This window comes from Oncorhynchus kisutch, linkage group LG5, assembly GCF_002021735.2.
Source record: "Oncorhynchus kisutch isolate 150728-3 linkage group LG5, Okis_V2, whole genome shotgun sequence".
Lineage (NCBI taxonomy): Eukaryota > Metazoa > Chordata > Actinopteri > Salmoniformes > Salmonidae > Oncorhynchus > Oncorhynchus kisutch.
The window spans coordinates 76967551-76995009 of NC_034178.2; the positions used below are offsets into that span (position 1 = coordinate 76967551).

General features: G+C 47.2%; 1 protein-coding gene across 2 annotated transcripts in view; it reads left to right on the plus strand.

Annotated features, from left to right (window-relative positions):
- Positions 1–27459, plus strand: part of LOC109884472 (lysine-specific demethylase phf2) — a 158525-nt gene that overhangs the window by 88896 nt on the left and 42170 nt on the right. For both annotated transcript variants that reach the window (XM_031825871.1, XM_031825872.1), the window contains exons 12-16: positions 4237–4602; positions 6578–6688; positions 16633–16751; positions 16826–17001; positions 19444–19511. In XM_031825871.1, the coding sequence (XP_031681731.1) occupies positions 4237–4602; positions 6578–6688; positions 16633–16751; positions 16826–17001; positions 19444–19511 (840 nt within the window). The remainder of the gene's footprint in view (positions 1–4236; positions 4603–6577; positions 6689–16632; positions 16752–16825; positions 17002–19443; positions 19512–27459) is intronic.

Consider the following 27459-nt stretch of genomic DNA (forward strand, 5'->3'; position numbering starts at 1 on the left):
GATACGTATGGTTCCTGTATGGTACCAGTCCATGTATCTAGATACGTATGGTACCAGTCCATGTATCTAGATACGTATGGTACCAGTCCATGTATCTAGATACGTATGGTACCAGTCCATGTATCTAGATACGTATGGTACCAGTCCATGTATCTAGATACGTATGGTACCAGTCCATGTATCTAGATACGTATGGTACCAGTCCATGTATCTAGATACGTATGGTACCAGTCCATGTATCTAGATACGTATGGTTCCTGTATGGTACCAGTCCATGTATCTAGATACGTATGGTACCAGTCCATGTATCTAGATACGTATGGTTCCTGTATGGTACCAGTCCATGTATCTAGATACGTATGGTTCCTGTATGGTACCAGTCCATGTATCTAGATACGTATGGTTCCTGTATGGTACCAGTCCATGTGTCTAGATACGTATGGTTCCTGTATGGTACCAGTCCATGTATCTAGATACGTATGGTTCCTGTATGGTACCAGTCCATGTATCTAGATACGTATGGTACCAGTCCATGTATCTAGATACGTATGGTTCCTGTATGGTACCAGTCCATGTATCTAGATACGTATGGTTCCTGTATGGTACCAGTCCATGTGTCTAGATACGTATGGTTCCTGTATGGTACCAGTCCATGTATCTAGATACGTATGGTTCCTGTATGGTACCAGTCCATGTATCTAGATACGTATGGTTCCTGTATGGTACCAGTCCATGTATCTAGATACGTATGGTACCAGTCCATGTATCTAGATACGTATGGTTCCTGTATGGTACCAGTCCATGTGTCTAGATACGTATGGTACCAGTCCATGTATCTAGATACGTATGGTTCCTGTATGGTACCAGTCCATGTATCTAGATTGCTATCGAATCGTTTTCAAAGGGAAAGAAGCACATCCCTAGTCAAGACACATTCTAATAATGAACTTTGTCCACCTTTACTCTACACAGACTACACAGTCTACACACTACACAGTCTACACAGTCTACACTCTACACAGTCTACACACTACACAGTCTACACACTACACAGTCTACACTCTACACAGTCTACACACTACACAGTCTACACACTACACAGTCTACACACTGCACAGTCTACACACTACACAGTCTACACTCTACACAGTCTACACTACACAGTCTACACTACATACTCTACACTCTACACAGTACACTACACAGTCTACACACTACACAGTCTACACACTGCACAGTCTACACACTACACAGTCTACACTGCACAGTCTACACTACACAGTCTACACTACATAGTCTACACTCTACATACTCTATACTCTACACAGTACACTACACATCACACAGTCTACACACTACACAGTCTACACACTACACAGTTTACACATCACACAGTCTACACACTACACAGTCTACACACTACACAGTCTACACACTACATAGTCTAAACACTACACATTCTACACACTACACAGTCTACACACTACACAGTCTACACTACATAGTCTACACACTACACAGTCTACACTACATAGTCTACACACTACACATTCTACACACTACATAGTCTACACACTACACATTCTACACTACACAGTCTACACTACACAGTCTACACTACATACTCTACACTCTACACAGTACACTACACACTACACAGTCTACACACTACACAGTCTACACACTGCACAGTCTACACACTACACAGTCTACACTACACAGTCTACACTACATACTCTACACTCTACACAGTACACTACACAGTCTACACACTACACAGTCTACACACTGCACAGTCTACACACTGCACAGTCTACACACTACACAGTCTACACACTACACATTCCACACACTACATAGTCTACACACTACACATTCTACACACGCATAGTCTACACACTACACAGTCTACAGTACAGTCTACACTACATAGTCTACACTCTACACAGTCTGCACTACATACTCTACACAGTACACTACACATCACACAGTCTACACTCTACACAGTCTACACTACACAGTCTACACTACATACTCTACACTCTACACAGTACACTACACAGTCTACACACTACACAGTCTACACACTGCACAGTCTACACACTACACATTCCACACACTACATAGTCTACACACTACACATTCTACACACTACATAGTCTACACACTACACAGTCTACAGTACAGTCTACACTACATAGTCTACACACTACATACTCTACACTCTACACAGTACACTACACATCACACAGTCTACACATCACACAGTCTACACACTACACAGTCTACACACTACACAGTCTACACACTACACAGTCTACACACTACACAGTCTACACACTACATAGTCTACACACTACACATTCTACACACTACACAGTCTACACTACATAGTCTACACACTACACAGTCTACACTACATCGTCTACACACTACACCTTCTACACACTACATAGTCTACACACTACACATTCTACACTACACATTCTACACACTACACAGTCTACACTACATACTCTACACTCTACACAGTACACTACACATCACACAGTCTACACACTACACAGTCTACACACTACACAGTCTACACTCTACACAGTACACTACACATTCTACACACTACATAGTCTACACATTCTACACTACACAGTCTACACACTACACAGTCTACACACTACACAGTCTACACTCTACACAGTACACTACACATTCTACACACTACATAGTCTACACACTACACATTCTACACTACACAGTCTACACACTACACAGTCTACACTACACAGTCTACACTACATAGTCTACACACTACACAGTCTACACTACATCGTCTACACACTACACATTCTACACACTACATAGTCTACACACTACACATTCTACACTACACATTCTACACACTACACAGTCTACACTACATACTCTACACTCTACACAGTACACTACACATCACACAGTCTACACACTACACAGTCTACACACTACACAGTCTACACTCTACACAGTACACTACACATTCTACACACTACATAGTCTACACACTACACATTCTACACTACACAGTCTACACACTACACAGTCTACACACTACACAGTCTACACTCTACACAGTACACTACACATTCTACACACTACATAGTCTACACACTACACATTCTACACTACATAGTCTACACACTACACAGTCTACAGTACAGTCTACACTACATAGTCTACACTCTACACAGTCTACACTACATACTCTACACTCTACACAGTACACTACACATCACACAGTCTACACACTACACAGTCTACACACTACACAGTCTACACTCTACACAGTACACTACACATTCTACACACTACATAGTCTACACACTACACATTCTACACTACACAGTCTACACACTACACAGTCTACACTACATACTCTACACAGTACACTACACACTACACAGTCTACACACTACACCGTCTACACACTGCACAGTCTACACACTGCACAGTCTACACTCTACACAGTCTACACATGCAGTCTACACACTACACAGTCTACACTACACAGTCTACACTACATACTCTACACTCTACACAGTACACTACACACTACACAGTCTACACACTACACAGTCTACACACTGCACAGTCTACACACTGCACAGTCTACACTCTACACAGTCTACACTGCACAGTCTACACTACACACTCTGCACACTACACTCTACGCACTACACTCTACACAGTCTACACACTCTACAGTCTACACACTCTACAGTCTACACACTCTACACTACACAGTCTACATTCTACACACAACACACTCTACACTCTACACACTTCACACTCTACACTCTACCCTCTACACACAACACACTCTACACTCTACACACTACACACTCTACACTCTACACTCTACACTCTACCCTCTACACACAACACACTCTACACTCTAGACACTCTAGACACTGAGTGTTTTCTGTTTGCGTCGCTCTCTGTGTGATACTATATACATTATGCAGCATCATTTTTGGGACCGTATACGACGCTGTTTGCAGAGCCCTTTATAGTTACAGTACAGACATGACCTCCCAGCTGCATTATGGGTGTTGTAGTGAGCTGGGTTACTAACGGGTCTATGAACGTACAGCTCAGACTGTTGTCATGGTTCAGTGTAAAATATAAGGAGGGAAAATTGTAAAGTGAGTGTCCTCGGATAAAGACATCTTGATAACTGACCGTTTTGTTGTTGTCCAGAATGCGGCCAAAGCCATTAAGAGTGATTCGAGTAGCAAGGCTCCAGTGGAGGAACCCCCTGCTGCCCCATTAGAGCCTGAGGTCCCTGCTTCCCCCTCCAGCGACCCCTCTCCGTCCCCTCCTCCTCGGGAGAAACCAGCCAGGAAGAAGGCCTCCAAGCCCCCAAAACCTCCAAAGGTCCCCAAACCTCCCAAGGTCCCCAAAGCGAAGGAGGGAGGGAAGAAGAAAGGAAAGAAAGAGAAGGAGGTCCCCCCTCCCCCTCCACCTCCTCCATCGAAGCCCTCCAGCCTGGCAGCTCTGGAGTCTCACGCCAAGGACATCCTCAGCAAGATGGACCAGCCCAAAAAAGGCAAGATGGGGGGCAAGGTGAGCTATTAACCTGTTTAACCTGACTGGGCCTGTAACAAACACACCCCTATAGGCCTAGATGGACCAGCCCAAGAAGGGTAAGGTGGGGGGCAAGGTGAGCTATTAACCTGTTTAACCTGACTGGGCCTGTAACAAACACACCCCTATAGGCCTAGATGGACCAGCCCAAGAAGGGTAAGGTGGGGGGCAAGGTGAGCTATTAACCTGTTTAACCTGACTGGGCCTGTAACCAACACACCCCTATAGGCCTAGATGGACCAGCCCAAGAAGGGTAAGGTGGGGGGCAAGGTGAGCTATTAACCTGTTTAACCTGACTGGGCCTGTAACAAACACACCCCTATAGGCCTAGATGGACCAGCCCAAGAAGGGTAAGATGGGGGGCAAGGTGAGCTATTAACCTGTTTAACCTGACTGGGCCTGTAACCAACACACTCCTATAGGCCTAGATGGACCAGCCCAAGAAGGGTAAGGTGGGGGGCAAGGTGAGCTATTAACCTGTTTAACCTGACTGGGCCTGTAACAAACACACCCCTATAGGCCTAGATGGACCAGCCCAAGAAGGGTAAGGTGGGGGGCAAGGTGAGCTATTAACCTGTTTAACCTGACTGGGCCTGTAACCAACACACCCCTATAGGCCTAGATGGACCAGCCCAAGAAGGGTAAGGTGGGGGGCAAGGTGAGCTATTAACCTGTTTAACCTGACTGGGCCTGTAACAAACACACCCCTATAGGCCTAGATGGACCAGCCCAAGAAGGGTAAGGTGGGGGGCAAGGTGAGCTATTAACCTGTTTAACCTGACTGGGCCTGTAACCAACACACCCCTATAGGCCTAGATGGACCAGCCCAAGAAGGGTAAGGTGGGGGGGCAAGGTGAGCTATTAACCTGTTTAACCTGACTGGGCCTGTAACAAACACACCCCTATAGGCCTAGATGGACCAGCCCAAGAAGGGTAAGGTGGGGGGCAAGGTGAGCTATTAACCTGTTTAACCTGACTGGGCCTGTAACAAACACACCCCTATAGGCCTAGATGGACCAGCCCAAGAAGGGTAAGGTGGGGGGCAAGGTGAGCTATTAACCTGTTTAACCTGACTGGGCCTGTAACCAACACACCCCTATAGGCCTAGATGGACCAGCCCAAGAAGGGTAAGGTGGGGGGCAAGGTGAGCTATTAACCTGTTTAACCTGACTGGGCCTGTAACAAACACACCCCTATAGGCCTAGATGGACCAGCCCAAGAAGGGTAAGATGGGGGGCAAGGTGAGCTATTAACCTGTTTAACCTGACTGGGCCTGTAACCAACACACTCCTATAGGCCTAGATGGACCAGCCCAAGAAGGGTAAGGTGGGGGGCAAGGTGAGCTATTAACCTGTTTAACCTGACTGGGCCTGTAACAAACACACCCCTATAGGCCTAGATGGACCAGCCCAAGAAGGGTAAGGTGGGGGGCAAGGTGAGCTATTAACCTGTTTAACCTGACTGGGCCTGTAACCAACACACCCCTATAGGCCTAGATGGACCAGCCCAAGAAGGGTAAGGTGGGGGGCAAGGTGAGCTATTAACCTGTTTAACCTGACTGGGCCTGTAACAAACACACCCCTATAGGCCTAGATGGACCAGCCCAAGAAGGGTAAGGTGGGGGGCAAGGTGAGCTATTAACCTGTTTAACCTGACTGGGCCTGTAACCAACACACCCCTATAGGCCTAGATGGACCAGCCCAAGAAGGGTAAGGTGGGGGGGCAAGGTGAGCTATTAACCTGTTTAACCTGACTGGGCCTGTAACCAACACACCCCTATAGGCCTAGATGGACCAGCCCAAGAAGGGTAAGGTGGGGGGCAAGGTGAGACCATGCAAGCTAACCTGTCCTACTCTACCTCATATCAAATCAAATTGTATTGGTCACATACACACGGTTAGCAGCAGTTACCTGTCACCAATATGATGTCATGTCTGTGTTACCTGCTTCCCAGGCGACTAAGAACATCCTGAGTATGTCGGGGACCTGTAAGCAGAACGACCTGGAGGAGTTTGAGATCCGAGAACAGAACAAGAAACAGACGGAAGCCAAGTGGAAATATAAGGTACGCTACAGGACAGGTTGAGTTAGGTCAGATACAGGTTGAGTTAGGTCAGATACAGGTTGAGTTAGGTCAGATACAGGTTGAGTTAGGTACGCTACAGGACAGTTTGAGTTAGGTCAGATACAGGTTGAGTTAGGTACGCTACAGGACAGGTTGAGTTAGGTCAGATACAGGTTGAGTTAGGTCAGATACAGGTTGAGTTAGGTCAGATACAGGTTGAGTTAGGTCAGATACAGGACAGTTTGAGTTAGGTCAGATACAGGTTGAGTTAGGTCAGATACAGGTTGAGTTAGGTCAGATACAGAACAGGATGAGTTAGGTCAGATACAGGTTGAGTTAGGTCAGATACAGGTTGAGTTAGGTCAGATACAGAACAGGATGAGTTAGGTCAGATACAGGTTGAGTTAGGTCAGATACAGGTTGAGTTAGGTCAGGTACAGGTTGAGTTAGGTCAGGTACAGGTTGAGTTAGGTCAGGTACAGGTTGAGTTAGGTCAGATACAGGTTGAGTTAGGTCAGATACAGGTTGAGTTAGGTCAGATACAGGTTGAGTTAGGTCAGATACAGGTTGAGTTAGGTCAGATACAGAACAGGATGAGTTAGGTCAGATACAGGTTGAGTTAGGTCAGATACAGGTTGAGTTAGGTCAGGTACAGGTTGAGTTAGGTCAGGTACAGGTTGAGTTAGGTCAGGTACAGGTTGAGTTAGGTCAGGTACAGGTTGAGTTAGGTCAGGTACAGGTTGAGTTAGGTCAGGTACAGGTTGAGTTAGGTCAGATACAGAACAGGATGAGTTAGGTCAGATACAGGTTGAGTTAGGTCAGATACAGAACAGGATGAGTTAGGTCAGATACAGGTTGAGTTAGGTCAGATACAGAACAGGATGAGTTAGGTCAGATACAGGTTGAGTTAGGTCAGATACAGGTTGAGTTAGGTCAGGTACAGGTTGAGTTAGGTCAGGTACAGGTTGAGTTAGGTCAGGTACAGGTTGAGTTAGGTCAGGTACAGGTTGAGTTAGGTCAGGTACAGGTTGAGTTAGGTCAGGTACAGGTTGAGTTAGGTCAGGTACAGGTTGAGTTAGGTCAGGTACAGGTTGAGTTAGGTCAGGTACAGAACAGGTTGAGTTAGGTCAGGTACAGAACAGGTTGAGTTAGGTCAGATACAGAACAGGTTGAGTTAGGTCAGATACAGAACAGGTTGAGTTAGGTCAGATACAGAACAGGTTGAGTTAGGTCAGATACAGAACAGGTTGAGTTAGGTCAGATACAGAACAGGTTGAGTTAGGTCAGATACAGAACAGGTTGAGTTAGGTCAGGTACAGAACAGGTTGAGTTAGGTCAGGTACAGAACAGGTTGAGTTAGGTCAGGTACAGAACAGGTTGAGTTAGGTCAGGTACAGAACAGGTTGAGTTAGGTCAGGTACAGAACAGGTTGAGTTAGGTCAGATACAGAACAGGTTGAGTTAGGTCAGATACAGAACAGGTTGAGTTAGGTCAGGTACAGAACCGGTTGAGTTAGGTCAGGTACAGAACAGGTTGAGTTAGGTCAGGTACAGAACAGGTTGAGTTAGGTCAGATACAGAACAGGTTGAGTTAGGTCAGATACAGAACAGGTTGAGTTAGGTCAGATACAGAACAGGTTGAGTTAGGTCAGATACAGAACAGGTTGAGTTAGGTCAGGTACAGAACAGGTTGAGTTAGGTCAGGTACAGAACAGGTTGAGTTAGGTCAGGTACAGAACAGGTTGAGTTAGGTCAGGTACAGAACAGGTTGAGTTAGGTCAGGTACAGAACAGGTTGAGTTAGGTCAGATACAGAACAGGTTGAGTTAGGTCAGATACAGAACAGGTTGAGTTAGGTCAGGTACAGAACCGGTTGAGTTAGGTCAGGTACAGAACAGGTTGAGTTAGGTCAGGTACAGAACAGGTTGAGTTAGGTCAGATACAGAACAGGTTGAGTTAGGTCAGATACAGAACAGGTTGAGTTAGGTCAGATACAGAACAGGTTGAGTTAGGTCAGATACAGAACAGGTTGAGTTAGGTCAGATACAGAACAGGCCAGGGCAGACGATGAACAGAGAGGTGTGAGTGTGGTGGAGGTTCCTGTACCAGACAGGGGGATACAGGCCAAGGCAGACGGTTGACGGAGAGGGGGGAGACAGGCCAAGGCAGACAGTGAACAGATAGGGGCAGACAGGGGGAGACAGTGAACAGAGAGGGTGTGAGAGACCAAGGCAGACGGTGAACAGAGGGGGAGACAGATCAAGGCAGACGGTGAACAGATAGGGGCAGACAGGAGGAGACAGGCCAAGGCAGATGGTGAACAGAGAGGGGGAGACAGGAGAGGGCAGTCTGGGGGAGACAGGGGGAGACAGACCAAGGCAGACGGTGAACATAGAGGGGCAGACAGGGGGAGACAGGTCAAGGCAGATGGTGAACAGAGAGGGGGAGACAGGAGAGGGCAGTCTGGGGGAGACAGACCAAGGCAGACGGTGAACATAGAGGGGCAGACAGGGGGAGACAGGTCAAGGCAGATGGTGAACAGAGAGGGGGAGACAGGAGAGGGCAGACAGGGGGAGACAGGCCAGGGCAGATGGTGAACGGAGAGGGGGGAGACAGGCCAAGGCAGACAGTGAACAGAGAGGTGTGAGTGTGGTGGAGGTACCTGTACCAGACAGGGGGGAGACAGACCAAGGCAGATGGGGAACAGAGAGGGGTGGGTGTGGTGGAGGTACCTGTACCAGACATGGGGAGACAGACCAAGGCAGATGGTGAACAGAGAGGGGGAGACAGGCCAAGGCAGACGGTGAACAGAGAGGGGGAGACGGTGAACAGAGAGGTGGGAGACAGGCCAAGACAGACAGTGAACATACAGGGGGAGACAGGAGAGGGCAGACAGTGAACAGAGAGGTGGGAGACAGGCCAAGACAGACAGTGAACAGACAGGGGGAGACAGGCCAAGACAAACAGTGAACAGACAGGGGGAGACAGGCGGTGAACAGAGAGGGGGGAGTGTGGTGGAGGTACCTGTACCAGACAGGGGGGAGACAGGCCAAGGCAGATGGTGAACAGATCGCCAGGTGGAATCAGTGCCATGCCAGTGAACAGCAGGAGGGGGGTTCTGAGGCCCAAAGGCCTTTTCCTTCACATCTGGTCTGGGAGCCTTAACCCATAAAGTCAAATATATCACTGTAATGTACTTTATATTGAGCTTTTTCTTCTTGGCTTTCAAAATAGCATCAGACCAAACACTCCTCACTCAGCTCCAGGTTGAAATAGCATCAGACCAAACACTCCTCACTCAGCTCCAGGTTGAAATAGCATCAGACCAAACACTCCTCACTCAGCTCCAGGTTGAAATAGCATCAGACCAAACACTCCTCACTCAGCTCCAGGTTGAAATAGCATCAGACCAAACACTCCTCACTCAGCTCCAGGTTGAAATAGCATCAGACCAAACACTCCTCACTCAGCTCCAGGTTGAAATAGCATCAGACCAAACACTCCTCACTCAGCTCCAGGTTGAAATAGCATCAGACCAAACACTCCTCACTCAGCTCCAGGTTGAAATAGCATCAGACCAAACACTCCTCACTCAGCTCCAGGTTGAAATAGCATCAGACCAAACACTCCTCACTCAGCTCCAGGTTGAAATAGCATCAGACCAAACACTCCTCACTCAGCTCCAGGTTGAAATAGCATCAGACCAAACACTCCTCACTCAGCTCCAGGTTGAAATAGCATCAGACCAAACACTCCTCACTCAGCTCCAGGTTGAAATAGCATCACACCAAACACTCCTCACTCAGCTCCAGGTTGAAATAGCATCAGACCAAACACTCCTCACTCAGCTCCAGGTTGAAATAGCATCAGACCAAACACTCCTCACTCAGCTCCAGGTTGAAATAGCATCAGACCAAACACTCCTCACTCAGCTCCAGGTTGAAATAGCATCAGACCAAACACTCCTCACTCAGCTCCAGGTTGAAATAGCATCAGACCAAACACTCCTCACTCAGCTCCAGGTTGAAATAGCATCAGACCAAACACTCCTCACTCAGCTCCAGGTTGAAATAGCATCAGACCAAACACTCCTCACTCAGCTCCAGGTTGAAATAGCATCAGACCAAACACTCCTCACTCAGCTCCAGGTTGAAATAGCATCAGACCAAACACTCCTCACTCAGCTCCAGGTTGAAATAGCATCAGACCAAACACTCCTCACTCAGCTCCAAGTTGAAATAGCATCAGACCAAACACTCCTCACTCAGCTCCAGGTTGAAATAGCATCAGACCAAACACTCCTCACTCAGCTCCAGGTTGAAATAGCATCAGACCAAACACTCCTCACTCAGCTCCAGGTTGAAATAGCATCAGACCAAACACTCCTCACTCAGCTCCAGGTTGAAATAGCATCAGACCAAACACTCCTCACTCAGCTCCAGGTTGAAATAGCATCAGACCAAACACTCCTCACTCAGCTCCAGGTTGAAATAGCATCAGACCAAACACTCCTCACTCAGCTCCAGGTTGAAATAGCATCAGACCAAACACTCCTCACTCAGCTCCAGGTTGAAATAGCATCAGACCAAACACTCCTCACTCAGCTCCAGGTTGAAATAGCATCAGACCAAACACTCCTCACTCAGCTCCAGGTTGAAATAGCATCAGACCAAACACTCCTCACTCAGCTCCAGGTTGAAATAGCATCAGACCAAACACTCCTCACTCAGCTCCAGGTTGAAATAGCATCAGACCAAACACTCCTCACTCAGCTCCAGGTTGAAATAGCATCAGACCAAACACTCCTCACTCAGCTCCAGGTTGAAATAGCATCAGACCAAACACTCCTCACTCAGCTCCAGGTTGAACGGAGTCCTCAGGTCTCTGCTGTCTTTTGGCTAGAGCTCCCTCCGTATAGCGCGGAAAGAATTAAACCCTAAGCACTAATTTTGGTCAAAAAAAATTTGGTCAAAATTAGGTTGTTAGAAAATGTAGTTAAGTTATGGAAAATACAGACTAGTTAGTTAAGATACAGACTAGTTGGATAAAGAATAATTAAGTTAGATACAGAGTAGTTAGTTAAGTTAGATACAGAGTAGTTAGTTAAGTTAGATACAGAGTAGTTAGTTAAGTTAGATACAGAGTAGTTAGTTAAGTTAGATACAGAGTAGTTAGTTAAGTTAGATACAGAGTAGTTAGTTAAGTTAGATACAGAGTAGTTAGTTAAGTTAGATACAGAGTAGTTAGTTAAGTTAGGTAAGATACAGAATAGAATAGTTAAGTTAGGTAAGATATAGAATAGTTAAGTTAGGTAAGATATAGAATAGTTAAGTTAGGTAAGATATAGAATAGTTAGTTAAGTTAGATACAGAATAGTTAGTTAAGTTAGGTAAGATACAGAATAGTTAGTTAAGTTATATACAGAGGAGTTAAGTTAGTTTAGGTAAGATAGAGTAGTTAATTTAGTTAAGATACAGAATAGTTGGGTAAGATATATAATAGTTTGATTTGAAAATCAAAGGTGAAATCCAGAATAGATTGAGTCAAGGCTGTCTTGGCATGCTTTAAAAACACATGGACCAAAGTAAACATGATAATGATGGATAAACGGAACAATAAACCCAATTCAAGCTGGATGCTGTTTCAAAGAAGATACAAATGGTTCTGTTGTATTAAAGCTTGAGAAGCTGAGAAGTCCAGCAGAAAAACGTGGTATAATGGTAAAGTGATTAACACACTATCGATCATAGTAATCAGCTAAACTAACACTGCGGTTTTACTCACAATTAGAGTGGTGGAACTGTTCAAAGCTTCTAGAACCCAGGCCCAGCCAATCGTCTCAGTCCTCACAACTATGTCATATCCACAACATTCCACCCATAAGCATTCACATCTGCCCCGGGGTCCTGCTGGTGGAAGGGGGTCCCAAAGCTTCTAGAACCCAGGCCCAGCCAACCGTCTCAGTCCTCACAACTATGTCATATCCACAACATTCCACCCATAAGCATTCACATCTGCCCCGGGGTCCTGCTGGTGGAAGGGGGTCCCAAATGCTACCCTATTCCCCTATAAGGTGTAGAGGACTCTGGTCAAAAGTAGTTCACTACAGCGTATAGGGTATATGGTTCCGTTTAGGATGCGGTCCTGCTCTAAGGGGGCTGTTGTGTCATTATAGCTGGATAACATGGGATGGGTTCTGGAGGACAGCTTAGTTGGAGCGAACGGAAGATATTAGTCGGCTTTAGTTTCGTGGAAACTTGTATGCCAAAGTGTTCCGGTTGTAATGTCTGTAGTCATTCCAAGGGTCCTGGTCCCTCTAAAGAGTGGAACTAGCTACAGCTCAAACACTAACACATGGACTGGTAGATGGAGATACAGACCGGTCAGAGAAACTAAGGGCAGATCAGACCACATCTTCTATAGGACCTGGTAGTTGGAGATACAGAGAAACTAAGGGCAGATCAGACCACATCTTCTATAGGACCTGGTAGATGGATAATCACAGACCACATCTTCTATAGGACCTGGTAGATGGATAATCACAGACCACATCTTCTATAGGACCTGGTAGATGGATAATCACAGACCACATCTTCTATAGGACCTGGTAGATGGATAATCACAGACCACATCTTCTATAGGACCTGGTAGATGGATAATCACAGACCACATCTTCTATAGGACCTGGTAGATGGATAATCACAGACCACATCTTCTATGGGATCTGGTAGATGGATAATCACAGACCACATCTTCTATAGGACCTGGTAGGTGGAGATACAGAGAAACTAAGGGCACATCTTCTATAGGACCTGGTAGATGGATAATCACAGACCACATCTTCTATGGGACCTGGTAGATGGATAATCACAGACCACATCTTCTATGGGACCTGGTAGATGGATAATCACAGACCACATCTTCTATAGGACCTGGTAGATGGATAATCACAGACCACATCTTCTATAGGACCTGGTAGATGGATAATCACAGACCACATCTTCTATAGGACCTGGTAGATGGATTATCACAGACCACATCTTCTATAGGACCTGGTAGATGGATAATCACAGACCACATCTTCTATAGGACCTGGTAGATGGATAATCACAGACCACATCTTCTATGGGACCTGGTAGATGGATAATCACAGACCACATCTTCTATAGGACCTGGTAGGTGGAGATACAGAGAAACTAAGGGCACATCTTCTATAGGACCTGGTTGATGGATAATCACAGACCACCTCTGTTTCTCTGATGGACTGGAGACCCTGGTAGATAGATATTTATCAGAGTAGAGTAGACCACACCTTCTGGAGACCCTGGTAGATAGATATTTATCAGAGTAGAGTAGACCACACCTTCTGGAGACCCTGGTAGATAGATATTTATCAGAGTAGAGTAGACCACACCTTCTGGAGACCCTGGTAGATAGATATTTATCAGAGTAGAGTAGACCACACCTTCTGGAGACCCTGGTAGGTAGATATTTATCAGAGTAGAGTAGACCACGCCTTCTGGAGACCCTGGTAGATAGATATTTATCAGAGTAGAGTAGACCACACCTTCTGGAGACCCTGGTAGATAGATATTTATCAGAGTAGAGTAGACCACACCTTCTGGAGACCCTGGTAGATTCATACTACCATTTAAAAGTTTGGGGTCACTTAGAAATGTCTTTGTTTTTGAAAGAAAAGCAATTTTTTTTAGCCATTTAAAATAACAGAATTGATCAGAAATACAGTGTAGACATTGTTAGTGTTGTAAATGACTATTGTAGCTGGAAACGGCAGATTTTTTAAAATGGAATATCTACATAGGTGTACAGAGGCCCATTATCAGCAACCATCACTCCTGTGTTCGAAGGGCACGTTGTGTTAGCTAATCCAAGTTTATCATTTTAAAAGGCTAATTGATCATTAGAAAACCCTTTTGCAATTATGTTAGCACAGCTGAAAACTGTTGTTCACATTAAAGAAGCAATAAAACTGGCCTTTAGCCTAGCTGAGTATCTGGAGCATCAGCATTTGTGGGTTCGATTACAGGCTCAAAATGGCCAGAAACAAATAACTTTTTCCTGAAACTCGTCAGTCTATTCTTGTTCTGAGAAATGAAGGCTATCCATGCGAGAAATTGCCAAGAAACTGAAGATCTGGTACAACGTTGTGTACTACTCCCTTCACAGAACAGCACAAACTGTCTCTAACCAGAATAGAAAGAGGAGTGGGAGGCCAAGGGGACAAGTACATTAGTGTCTAGAGAAACAGATGCCTCACAAGTCCTCAACTGGCAGCTTCATTAAATAATACCCACAAAACACCAGTCTCAACATCAACAGTGAAGAGGCAACTCCGGGATGCTGGCCTTCTAGGCAGAGTTCCTCTGTCCAGTGTCAACGTCAACAGTGAAGAGGCGACTCCGGGATGCTGGCCTTCTAGGCAGAGTTCCTCTGTCCAGTGTCAACGTCAACAGTGAAGAGGCGACTCCGGGATGCTGGCCTTCTAGGCAGAGTTCCTCTGTCCAGTCTCAACGTCAACAGTGAAGAGGCGACTCCAGGATGCTGGCCTTCTAGGCAGAGTTCCTCTGTCCAGTCTCAACGTCAACAGTGAAGAGGCGACTCCGGGATGCTGGCCTTCTAGGCAGAGTTCCTCTGTCCAGTCTCAACGTCAACAGTGAAGAGGCGACTCCGGGATGCTGGCCTTCTAGGCAGAGTTCCTCTGTCCAGTGTCAACGTCAACAGTGAAGAGGCGACTCCGGGATGCTGGCCTTCTAGGCAGAGTTCCTCTGTCCAGTCTCAACATCAACAGTGAAGAGGCGACTCCGGGATGCTGGCCTTCTAGGCAGAGTTCCTCTGTCCAGTGTCAACGTCAACAGTGAAGAGGCGACTCCGGGATGCTGGCCTTCTAGGCAGAGTTCCTCTGTCCAGTCTCAACATCAACAGTGAAGAGGCGACTCCGGGATGCTGGCCTTCTAGGCAGAGTTCCTCTGTCCAGTGTCAACGTCAACAGTGAAGAGGCGACTCCGGGATGCTGGCCTTCTAGGCAGAGTTCCTCTGTCCAGTGTCAACGTCAACAGTGAAGAGGCGACTCCAGGATGCTGGCCTTCTAGGCAGAGTTCCTCTATCCAGTGTCAACGTCAACAGTGAAGAGGCAACTCCAGGATGCTGGCCTTCTAGGCAGAGTTCCTCTGTCCAGTGTCAACGTCAACAGTGAAGAGGCGACTCCAGGATGCTGGCCTGCTAGGCAGAGTTCCTCTGTCCAGTGTCAACGTCAACAGTGAAGAGGCAACTCCAGGATGCTGCCCTTCTAGGCAGAGTTCCTCTGTCCAGTGTCAACGTCAACAGTGAAGAGGCAACTCCAGGATGCTGGCCTTCTAGGCAGAGTTCCTCTGTCCAGTGTCAACATCAACAGTGAAGAGGCGACTCCAGGATGCTGGCCTGCTAGGCAGAGTTCCTCTGTCCAGTGTCAACGTCAACAGTGAAGAGGCGACTCCAGGATGCTGGCCTTCTAGGCAGAGTTCCTCTGTCCAGTGTCAACGTCAACAGTGAAGAGGCGACTCCAGGATGCTGGCCTTCTAGGCAGAGTTCCTCTGTCCAGTGTCAACGTCAACAGTGAAGAGGCGACTCCGGGATGCTGGCCTTCTAGGCAGAGTTCCTCTGTCCAGTGTCAACGTCAACAGTGAAGAGGCAACTCCAGGATGCTGGCCTTCTAGGCAGAGTTCCTCTGTCCAGTCTCAACGTCAACAGTGAAGAGGCGACTCCGGGATGCTGGCCTTCTAGGCAGAGTTCCTCTGTCCAGTGTCTGTGTTCTTTTGTCCATCGTAATCTTTATTTTTATTGGCCAGTCTGAGATATGGCTTTTCCTTTTCTCCCTTGCAATGTTATAAACATGTTGTATGTCCTTCTGCCAGATCCTCTAAAACATAACATTATGTTCCCGTTACAGAACAGCAAACCAGATTCCTTACTGAAGATGGAAACTGAAGAGCACAAGTTTGAGAGAACGCCACTATCAGGCAACAAAGACAAGTTTTCATTCTCATTGACACACAAGAAGTTACTAGGGTATGTATACTGTGTACATGTATTGTGTCTGTCTGTGACTGGCACCCGTTCCTTACTGTCCTGTGTCCCCCCAGTTCTAAGCTGAAGCCCCAGACCAACTCCAGTGTGTTCAGCTCGTTACAAAACCTAAAGGAGGACAAGGCCAAGCCGGTGAGAGACGAGTATGAGTACGTGTCAGACGAAGGAGAGTTGAAGATTGATGAGTTCCCCATCAGGAGGAAAAAGAACGCCGTCAAGAGGGACTTATCCTGTGAGTACTACTGACACATAAAGATGACAAACTACTACTGGAGTGAAAATGGTCCTGTGACTACTGACACATAAAGATGACAAACTACTACTGGAGTGAAAATGGTCCTGTGACTACTGACACATAAAGATCACAAACTACTACTGGAGAGAAAATGGTCCTGTGACTACTGAGACAGAGACACTGAGACAGAGACACTGAGACAGAGACACTGAGACAGAGACACTGACACAGAGACACTGACACAGAGATTAGATAGGAAAAAGTATACTGGATACAATGATGTATTTACTTAATAATGAATTCTATCAAAATGGACTGATTTACTAGTTGTTGATTGACTGTCTCTTCTGATTTACTAGTTGTTGATTGACTGTCTCTTCTGATTTACTAGTTGTTGATTGACTGTCTCTTCTGATTTACTAGTTGTTGATTGACTGTCTCTCTGATTACTAGTTGTTGATTGACTGTCTCTTCTGATTTACTAGTTGTTGATTGACTGTCTCTTCTGATTTACTAGTTGTTGATTGACTGTCTCTTCTGATTTACTAGTTGTTGATTGACTGTCTCTTCTGATTTACTAGTTGTTGATTGACTGTCTCTTCTGATTTACTAGTGTTGATTGACTGTCTCTTCTGATTTACTAGTTGTTGATTGACTGTCTCTTCTGATTTACTAGTTGTTGATTGACTGTCTCTTCTGATTTACTAGTTGTTGATTGACTGTCTCTTCTGATTTACTAGTTGTTGATTGACTGTCTCTTCTGATTTACTAGTTGTTGATTGACTGTCTCTTCTGATTTACTAGTTGTTGATTGACTGTCTCTTCTGATTTACTAGTTGTTGATTGACTGTCTCTTCTGATTTACTAGTTGTTGATTGACTGTCTCTTCTGATTTACTAGTTGTTGATTGACTGTCTCTTCTGATTTACTAGTTGTTGATTGACTGTCTCTTCTGATTTACTAGTTGTTGATTGACTGTCTCTTCTGATTTACTAGTTGTTGATTGACTGTCTCTTCTGATTTACTAGTTGTTGATTGACTGTCTCTTCTGATTTACTAGTTGTTGATTGACTGTCTCTTCTGATTTACTAGTTGTTGATTGACTGTCTCTTCTGATTTACTAGTTGTTGATTGACTGTCTCTTCTGATTTACTAGTTGTTGATTGACTGTCTCTTCTGATTTACTAGTTGTTGATTGACTGTCTCTTCTGATTTACTTGTTTTTGATTGACTGTCTCTTCTGATTTACTTGTTTTTGATTGACTGTCTCTTCTGATTTACTAGTGTTGATTGACTGTCTCTTCTGATTTACTAGTTGTTGATTGACTGTCTCTTCTGATTTACTTGTTGTTGATTGACTGTCTCTTCTGATTTACTAGTTGTTGATTGACTGTCTCTTCTGATTTACTAGTTGTTGATTGACTGTCTCTTCTGATTTACTAGTTGTTGATTGACTGTCTCTTCTGATTTACTAGTTGTTGATTGACTGTCTCTTCTGATTTACTAGTTGTTGATTGACTGTCTCTTCTGATTTACTAGTTGTTGATTGACTGTCTCTTCTGATTTACTAGTTGTTGATTGACTGTCTCTTCTGATTTACTAGTTGTTGATTGACTGTCTCTTCTGATTTACTAGTTGTTGATTGACTGTCTCTTCTGATTTACTTGTTTTTGATTGACTGTCTCTTCTGATTTACTAGTTGTTGATTGACTGTCTCTTCTGATTTACTAGTTGTTGATTGACTGTCTCTTCTGATTTACTAGTTGTTGATTGACTGTCTCTTCTGATTTACTAGTTGTGATTGACTGTCTCTTCTGATTTACTTGTTTTGATTGACTGTCTCTTCTGATTTACTAGTTGTTGATTGACTGTCTCTTCTGATTTACTAGTTGTTGATTGACTGTCTCTTCTGATTTACTTGTTTTTGATTGACTGTCTCTTCTGATTTACTAGTTGTTGATTGACTGTCTCTTCTGATTTACTAGTTGTTGATTGACTGTCTCTTCTGATTTACTAGTTGTTGATTGACTGTCTCTTCTGATTTACTAGTTGTTGATTGACTGTCTCTTCTGATTTACTAGTTGTTGATTGACTGTCCTCTTCTGATTTACTAGTTGTTGATTGACTGTCTCTTCTGATTTACTAGTTGTTGATTGACTGTCTCTTCTGATTTACTAGTTGTTGATTGACTGTCTCTTCTGATTTACTAGTTGTTGATTGACTGTCTCTCTTCTGATTTACTAGTTGTTGATTGACTGTCTCTTCGATTTACTAGTTGTTGATTGACTGTCTCTTCTGATTACTAGTTGTTGATTGACTGTCTCTTCTGATTTACTAGTTGTTGATTGACTGTCTCTTCTGATTTACTAGTTGTTGATTGACTGTCTCTTTCTGATTTACTAGTTGTTGATTGACTGTCCTCTTCTCTTCCTGTTCCAGTCCTGTCAAACATCAAAGACCCAATCCACCCATCCAAGAAGCCAAAGCTCCTCCCCTCTGCTGTCAAGGTACGTCAGCTCCTCCCCTCTCCTCCCCAGGGTTATGTTACCTCCTGCCCCTCTCTCCCAGGGTATGTTACCACCTCCCCTCTCTTCCCAGGGTATGTTACCTCCTCCCCTCTCTCCCCAGGGTATGTTACCTCTCCCCAGGGTATGTTACCTCCTCCCCTCTCTCCCCAGGGTATGTTACCTCTCCCCAGGGTATGTTACCTCCTCCCCTCTCCTCCCAGGGTATGTTACCTCTTCCCCTCTCCTCCAGGGTATGTTACCTCCTCCCCTCTCTCCCCAGGGTATGTTACCTCCTCCCCTCGCCTCCCAGGGTATGTTACCTCTTCCCCTCTCCTCCCAGGGTATGTTACCTCCTCTCCTCTCCTCCCAGGGGTATGTTACCTCCTCCCCTCTCCTCCCAGGGTATGTTACCTCCTCCCCTCTCCTCCCAGGGTACGTTACCTCCTCCCCTCTCTCCCCAGGGTATGTTACCTCCTCCCCTCTCTCCCCAGGGTATGTTACCTCCTCCCCTCTCTCCCAGGGTATGTTACCTCCTCCCCTCTCCTCCCAGGGTACGTTACCTCCTCCCCTCTCTCCCCAGGGTATGTTACACCTCCCCTCTCTTCCCAGGGTATGTTACCTCCTCCCCTCTCTCCCCAGGGTATGTTACCTCCTCCCCTCTCTCCCCAGGGTATGTTACCTCTCCCCAGGGTATGTTACCTCCTCCCCTCTCTCCCCAGGGTATGTTACCTCTCCCCAGGGTATGTTACCTCCTCCCCTCTCTCCCCAGGGTAACCTCCTCCTCTCTCCTCCCAGGGTATGTTACCTCTTCCCCTCTCCTCCCAGGGTATGTTACCTCCTCCCCTCTCTCCCCAGGGTATGTTACCTCCTCCCCTCTCCTCCCAGGGTATGTTACCTCCTCCCCTCTCTCCCCAGGGTATGTTACCTCCTCCCCTCTCTTCCCAGGGTATGTTACCTCCTCCCCTCTCTTCCCAGGGTATGGTACCTCCTCGCCTCTCTTCCCAGGGTATGTTACCTCCTCCCCTCTCCTCCCAGGGTATGTTACCTCCTCCCCTCTCTCCCCAGGGTATGTTACCTCCTCCCCTCTCCTCCCAGGGTATGTTACCTCCTCCCAGGGTATGTTACCTCCTCCCCTCTCTCCCCAGGGTATGTTACCTCCTCCCCTCTCTCCCCAGGGTATGTTACCTCCTCCCCTCTCCTCCCAGGGTATGTTACCTCCTCCCTCTCCTCCCAGGGTATGTTACCTCCTCCCCTCTCCTCCCAGGGTATGTTACCACCTCCCCTCTCTCCCCAGGGTATGTTACCTCCTCCCCTCTCCTCCCAGGGTATGTTACCTCCTCCCCTCTCTCCCCAGGGTATGTTACCTCTTCCCAGGGTATGTTACCTCCTCCCCTCTCTCCCCAGGGTATGTTACCTCCTCCCCTCTCTCCCCAGGGTATGTTACCTCCTCCCAGGGTATGTTACCACCTCCCCTCTCTCCCCAGGGTATGTTACCTCTTCCCAGGGTATGTTACCTCCTCCCCTCTCTCCCCAGGGTATGTTACCTCCTCCCCTCTCTCCCCAGGGTATGTTACCTCCTCCCAGGGTATGTTACCACCTCCCCTCTCTCCCCAGGGTATGTTACCTCTTCCCAGGGTATGTTACCTCCTCCCCTCTCTTCCCAGGGTATGTTACCTCCTCCCCTCTCTCCCCAGGGTATGTTACCTCCTCCCCTCTCTCCCCAGGGTATGTTACCTCCTCCCCTCTCCTCCCAGGGTATGTTACCTCCTCCCCTCTCCTCCCAGGGTATGTTACCTCCTCCCCTCTCTCCCCAGGGTATGTTACCTCTTCCCAGGGTATGTTACCTCCTCCCCTCTCTCCCCAGGGTATGTAACCTCCTCCCTCTCTTCCCAGGGTATGTTACCTCCTCCCCTCTCTCCCCAGGGTATGTTACCTCCTCCCTTCTCCTCCCAGGGTATGTTACCTCCTCCCAGGGTATGTTACCTCCTCCCAGGGTATGTTACCCACCTCCCCTCTCTCCCCAGGGTATGTTACCTCTTCCCAGGGTATGTTACCTCTTCCCAGGGTATGTTACCTCTTCCCAGGGTATGTTACCACCTCCCCTCTCTCCCCAGGGGTATGTTACCTCCTCCCAGGGTATGTTACCTCCTCCCCTCTCTTCCCAGGGTATGTTACCTCCTCCCCTCTCTCCCCAGGGTATGTTACCTCTCCCCAGGGTATGTTACCTCCTCCCCTCTCTTCCCAGGGTATGTTACCTCCTCCCCTCTCTCCCCAGGGTATGTTACCTCTCCCCAGGGTATGTTACCTCCTCCCCTCTCTTCCCAGGGTATGTTACCTCCTCCCCTCTCCTCCCAGGGTATGTTACCTCCTCCCTCTCTTCCCAGGTATGTTACCTCCTCCCCTCTCTTCCCAGGGTATGTTACCTCCTCCCCTCTCTCCCCAGGGTAATGTTACCTTCCTCCCTCTCCTCCCAGGGTATGTTACCTCTTCCCAGGTATGTTACCTCTTCCCAGGGTATGTTACCTCTTCCCAGGTTATGTTACCTTTTCCCAGGGTATGTTACCTTCTCCCAGGGTATGTACCTCTCCCCAGGGTATGTTACCTCTTCCCAGGGTATGTTTACCTCTCCCCAGGGTATGTTACCTCCTCCCCCTCTCCTCCCAGGGTATGTTACCTCCTCCCCTCTCCTCCCAGGGTATGTTACCTCCTCCCCTCTCTCCCCAGGGTATGTTTCCTCCTACCCTCTCTCCCAGGGTATGGTACCTCCTCCCCTCTCTCCCCAGGGTATGTTACCTCCTCCCCTCTCCTCCCAGGGTATGTTACCTCCTCCCCTTCCTCCCAGGGTATGTTACCTCTCCCCAGGGTATGTACCTCTCCCCAGGGTATGTTACCTCCTCCCCTCCTCCCAGGGTATGTTACCTCCTCCCCTCTCCTCCCAGGGTATGTTACCTCCTCCCCTCTCTCCCCAGGGTATGTTACCTCCCCCCTCTCTCCCCCAGGGTAGTTACCTCCTCCCTCTCCTCCCAGGGTTGTTACCTCCTCCCCTCTCCTCCCAGGGTATGTTACCTCTCCCCAGGGTATGTTACCTCCTCCCCTCTCCTCCCAGGGTATGTTACCTCCTCCCCTCTCCTCCCAGGGTATGTTACCTCCTCCCCTCTCCTCCCAGGGTATGTTACCTCCTCCCCTCTCTCCCCAGGGTATGTTTCCTCCTACCCTCTCTCCCAGGGTATGGTACCTCCTCCCCTCTCTCCCCAGGGTATGTTACCTCCTCCCCTCTCCTCCCAGGGTATGTTACCTCCTCCCCTCTCCTCCCAGGGTATGTTACCTCTCCCCAGGGTATGTTACCTCCTCCCTCTCCTCCCAGGGTATGTTACCTCCTCCCCTCTCTCCCAGGGTATGTTACCTCCTCCCCTCTCTCCCCAGGGTATGTTACCTCCTCCCCTCTCTCCCCAGGGTATGTTACCTCCTCCCCTCTCCTCCCAGGGTATGTTACCCTCCTCCCTCTCCTCCCAGGGTATGTTACCTCTCCCCAGGGTATGTTACCTCCTCCCCTCTCCTCCCAGGGTATGTTACCTCCTCCCTCTCCTCCCAGGGTATGTTACCTCCTCCCCTCTCTTCCAGGGTATGTTACCTCCTCCCTCTCTCTCCCAGGGTATGTTACCTCCTCCCCTCTCTCCCAGGGTATGTTACCTCCTCCCCTCTCCTCCCAGGGTATGTTACCTCCTCCCCTCTCCTCCCAGGGTATGTTACCTCCTCCCCTCTCCTCCAGGGTATGTTACCTCCTCCCCTCTCTCCCCAGGGTATGTTACCTCCTCCCCTCTCCTCCAGGGTATGTTACCTCCTCCCCTCTCTCCCCAGGGTATGTTACCTCCTCCCCTCTCTCCCCAGGGTATGTTACCTCCTCCCAGGGTATGTTACCTCCTCCCCTCTCCTCCCAGGGTATGTTACCTCCTCCCCTCTCTCCCCAGGGTATGTTACCTCTTCCCAGGGTATGTTACCTCCTCCCCTCTCTCCCCAGGGTATGTTACCTCTTCCCAGGGTATGTTACCTCCTCCCCTCTCTTCCCAGGGTATGTTACCTCCTCCCCTCTCTCCCAGGGTATGTTACCTCTTCCCAGGGTATGTTACCTCCTCCCCTCTCTTCCCAGGGTATGTTACCTCCTCCCCTCTCTCCCCAGGGTATGTTACCTCTTCCCAGGGTATGTTACCTCCTCCCCTCTCTCCCCAGGGTATGTTACCTCTTCCCAGGGTATGTTACCTCCCCCCTCTCTCCCCAGGGTATGTTACCTCCTCCCCTCTCTCCCCAGGGTATGTTACCTCCTCCCCTCTCTCCCCAGGGTATGTTACCTCCTCCCCTCTCTCCCCAGGGTATGTTACCTCCTCCCCTCTCTCCCCAGGGTATGTTACCTCCTCCCCTCTCTCCCCAGGGTATGTTACCTCCTCCCCTCTCTCCCCAGGGTATGTTACCTCTTCCCAGGGTATGTTACCTCCTCCCCTCTCTCCCCAGGGTATGTTACCTCCTCCCCTCTCTCCCCAGGGTATGTTACCTCTTCCCAGGGTATGTTACCTCCTCCCCTCTCTCCCCAGGGTATGTTACCTCTACCTCCTCCCCTCTCTCCCCAGGGTATGTTACCTCTTCCCAGGGTATGTTACCTCCTCCCCTCTCTTCCCAGGGTATGTTACCTCCTCTCCTTAAGTCACCAATAATATATGAAGGACCATGTGGTTAGAAAATATCTGAGCTCATTATGGTTGGGGTCAAGTCAGCGCAATAGTGTCAGGTGGGTATCACAGTTATGTCCATGTAGAGTCTAGATTCCATTCCCAAGACAAAGTCCCAAATATCACCCTAGTTAAAGGTAGTGCATAAGGAAGAGGATTCCATTCCCAAGACAAAGTCCCAAATATCACCCTAGTTAAAGGTAGTGCATAAGGAAGAGGATTCCATTCCCAAGACAAAGTCCCAAATATCACCCTAGTTAAAGGTAGTGCATAAGGAAGAGAATTCCATTCCCAAGACAAAGTCCCAAATATCACCCTAGTTAAAGGTAGTGCATAAGGAAGAGGATTCCATTCCCAAGACAAAGTCCCAAATATCACCCTAGTTAAAGGTAGTGCATAAGGAAGAGAATTCCATTCCCAAGACAAAGTCCCAAATATCACCCTAGTTAAAGGTAGTGCATAAGGAAGAGGATTCCATTTGGGGAGTATGCTAATAGTTCCAACTCAGCTGTCCTATTAGCCAGCTAACGTCCCAGAACTAAATACTTTAATTACACTCTGATATTTCCATTTCTACATCCATGGAGAGAACAACCTAATGAGGAGTTCTAAGAGTAGAAGAGTCAGAGGAAAACATTCTGGAATATCCACTCCTTCCTTCCATGAGGTCGTTAATGAATTCCATGTGATGGTTTAAAAAGCAGTCAAGTAGCAATAGAGATCACATATGGCTGTGTGTTTAGTGTTGCCGTGATACCAGTATCTTCATATTAGGAAGTAAGGAAGCGAAAGAAACAGAACATGAAGTGGACTCCCATGTCTATAGGAAAACAGACGTAATGTTGGAAACAAACATCATTATGTTGTCATCCAGAGTCACGTTGATTTATTTTCCAAGCTATATCACACAATATTTTACATACAGAAGGTTTTTAAAGGTTCAAATGCACACAATGCAAATAGTCTGGGTAGCCATTTGATTGGCTGTTCAGGAGTCTTATGACTTGGGGGTAGAAGCTGTTTAGAAGCCTTTTTGTCCTAGACTTGGCACTTTGGTACCACTTGCCATGTGGTAGTAGAGAGAACAGTCTATGACTGGGGTGGCTGGGGTCTTTGACCATTTTTAAGGCCTTCCTCTGACACCGCCTGGTGCAGAGGTCCTGGATGGCAGGAAGGTTGGCCCCAGTGATGTACTGGGCCGTACACACTACCCTCTATAGTGCCTTGCGGTCAGAGGCCGAGCAATTGTCATACCAGGCAGTGATACAACCGATCAGGATGCTCTCAATGTTGCAGCTGTAGAACCTTTTGAGGATCTCAGGACCCATGACAAATCTTTTTAGTCTCCTGAGGGGGAATAGGTTTTGTTGTGCCCTCTTCACGACTGTCTTGGTGTGTTTGGACCATTCTAGTTTGTTGTTGATGTGGACACCAAGGAACTTGAAGCTCTCAACCTGCTCAACTACAGCCCCGTCGATGAGAATGGGGGCATGCTCGGTCCTCCTTTTCCTGTAGTCCACAAACATCTCCTCAGTCTTGGTTATGTTGAGGGACAGGTTGTTATTCTGGCACCACACGGTCAGGTCTCTGACTTCCTCCCTATAGGCTGTCTCATCGTTGTCGGTGATCAAGCCTACCATTGTTGTGTCATTGGCAAACTTAATGATGGTGTTGGAGTCGTGCCTGGCGATGCAGTCATGAGTGAACAGGGGGTGAAGGAGGGGACTGAGCACGCACCCCTGAAGGGCTCCAGTGTTGAGGATCAGCGTGGCGGATGTTGATATCTACCCTCACCACCAGTGGGTAGCCCATCAGGAAGTCCAGGATCCAGTTGCAGAGGGAGGTGTTTAGTCCCAGGGTCCTTAGCTTAGTAATGAGCTTTGAGGGCACTATGGTGTTGAACGCTGAACTGTAGTCAATGAATAACATTCTCACACAGGTGTTCCTTTTGTCCAGATGGGAAAGGACAGTGTGGAGTGCAGTAGAGACTGCATCATCTGTGGATCTGTTGGGGCGGTATGCAAATTGGAGAGGGTCTAGGGTTTCTGGGATGATGGTATTGATGTGAGCCATTACCAGCCTTTCAAAGCACTTCATGGCTGCAGATGTGAGTGCTACGGGTCGGTAGTCATTTAGGCAGGTTACCTTTGTGTTCTTGGGCACAGGGACTATGGTGGTCTGCTTGAAACATGTTGGTATTACAGACTCAGACAGGGACATGTTGAAAATGTCAGTGAAGACACCTGCCAGTTGGTCAGCAATACTCAGTCATGAGGCATCAAAGCCAAAGGAACTGAATAATATTAAGAAATGCTATAGATGGAAGGAATCTATAACAGAGAAAAATTTGTAAACCTAACAAAAAACAATTAGGTAACAACAAATTAAATCCCTTTTAGACAACTTCCTGGACAAACACATTTCACTGTAATAGTGAAGGTGTAAACTTGGCAGTAGGAAATCTTAACTCAGCTTCCCTATCAAATCTATTAATCTCAAATAGAAAACTGAAGAAAATGAACAACAATGACAAATGGTTAGAAATCACGTTAAAAATCAGCTCAATGTAATTGAAGAATCCATAGACTCTAACCACTTCTGGGAAAATTGGAAAACACTAAACAAACAACAACACAAATAGTTATCTATCCAAAATGGTGATGTATGGGTAATCCACTTCTCTAATCTTTTTGGCTCTATAACAAAGTATAAAGAGCAAAAACATATACATGATCAAATACAAATCTTAGAATCAACTATTAAAGACTACCAGAACCCACTGGATTCCAGAACCCACTGGATTCTCCAATTACATTGAATGAACTACAGGAAAAAATAAAAGCAGGCAGGCAGAGAGAGGCAGGCAGAGAGAGAAAGGGAGAGGCAGGCAGAGAGAGAGAAAGGGAGAGGCAGGCAGAGAGAGAAAGGGAGAGGCAGGCAGAGAGAGAAAGGGAGAGGCAGGCAGAGAGAGAAAGGGAGAGGCAGGCAGAGAGAGAAAGGGAGAGGCAGGCAGAGAGAGAAAGGGAGAGGCAGGCAGAGAGAGAAAGGGAGAGGCAGGCAGAGAGAGAAAGGGAGAGGCAGGCAGAGAGAGAAAGGGAGAGGCAGGCAGAGAGAGAGAGAGAGAGAAAGGGAGAGGCAGGCAGAGAGAGAGAGAGAGAAAGGGAGAGGCAGGCAGAGAGAGAGAGAGAGAAAGGGAGAGGCAGGCAGAGAGAGAGAGAAAGGGAGAG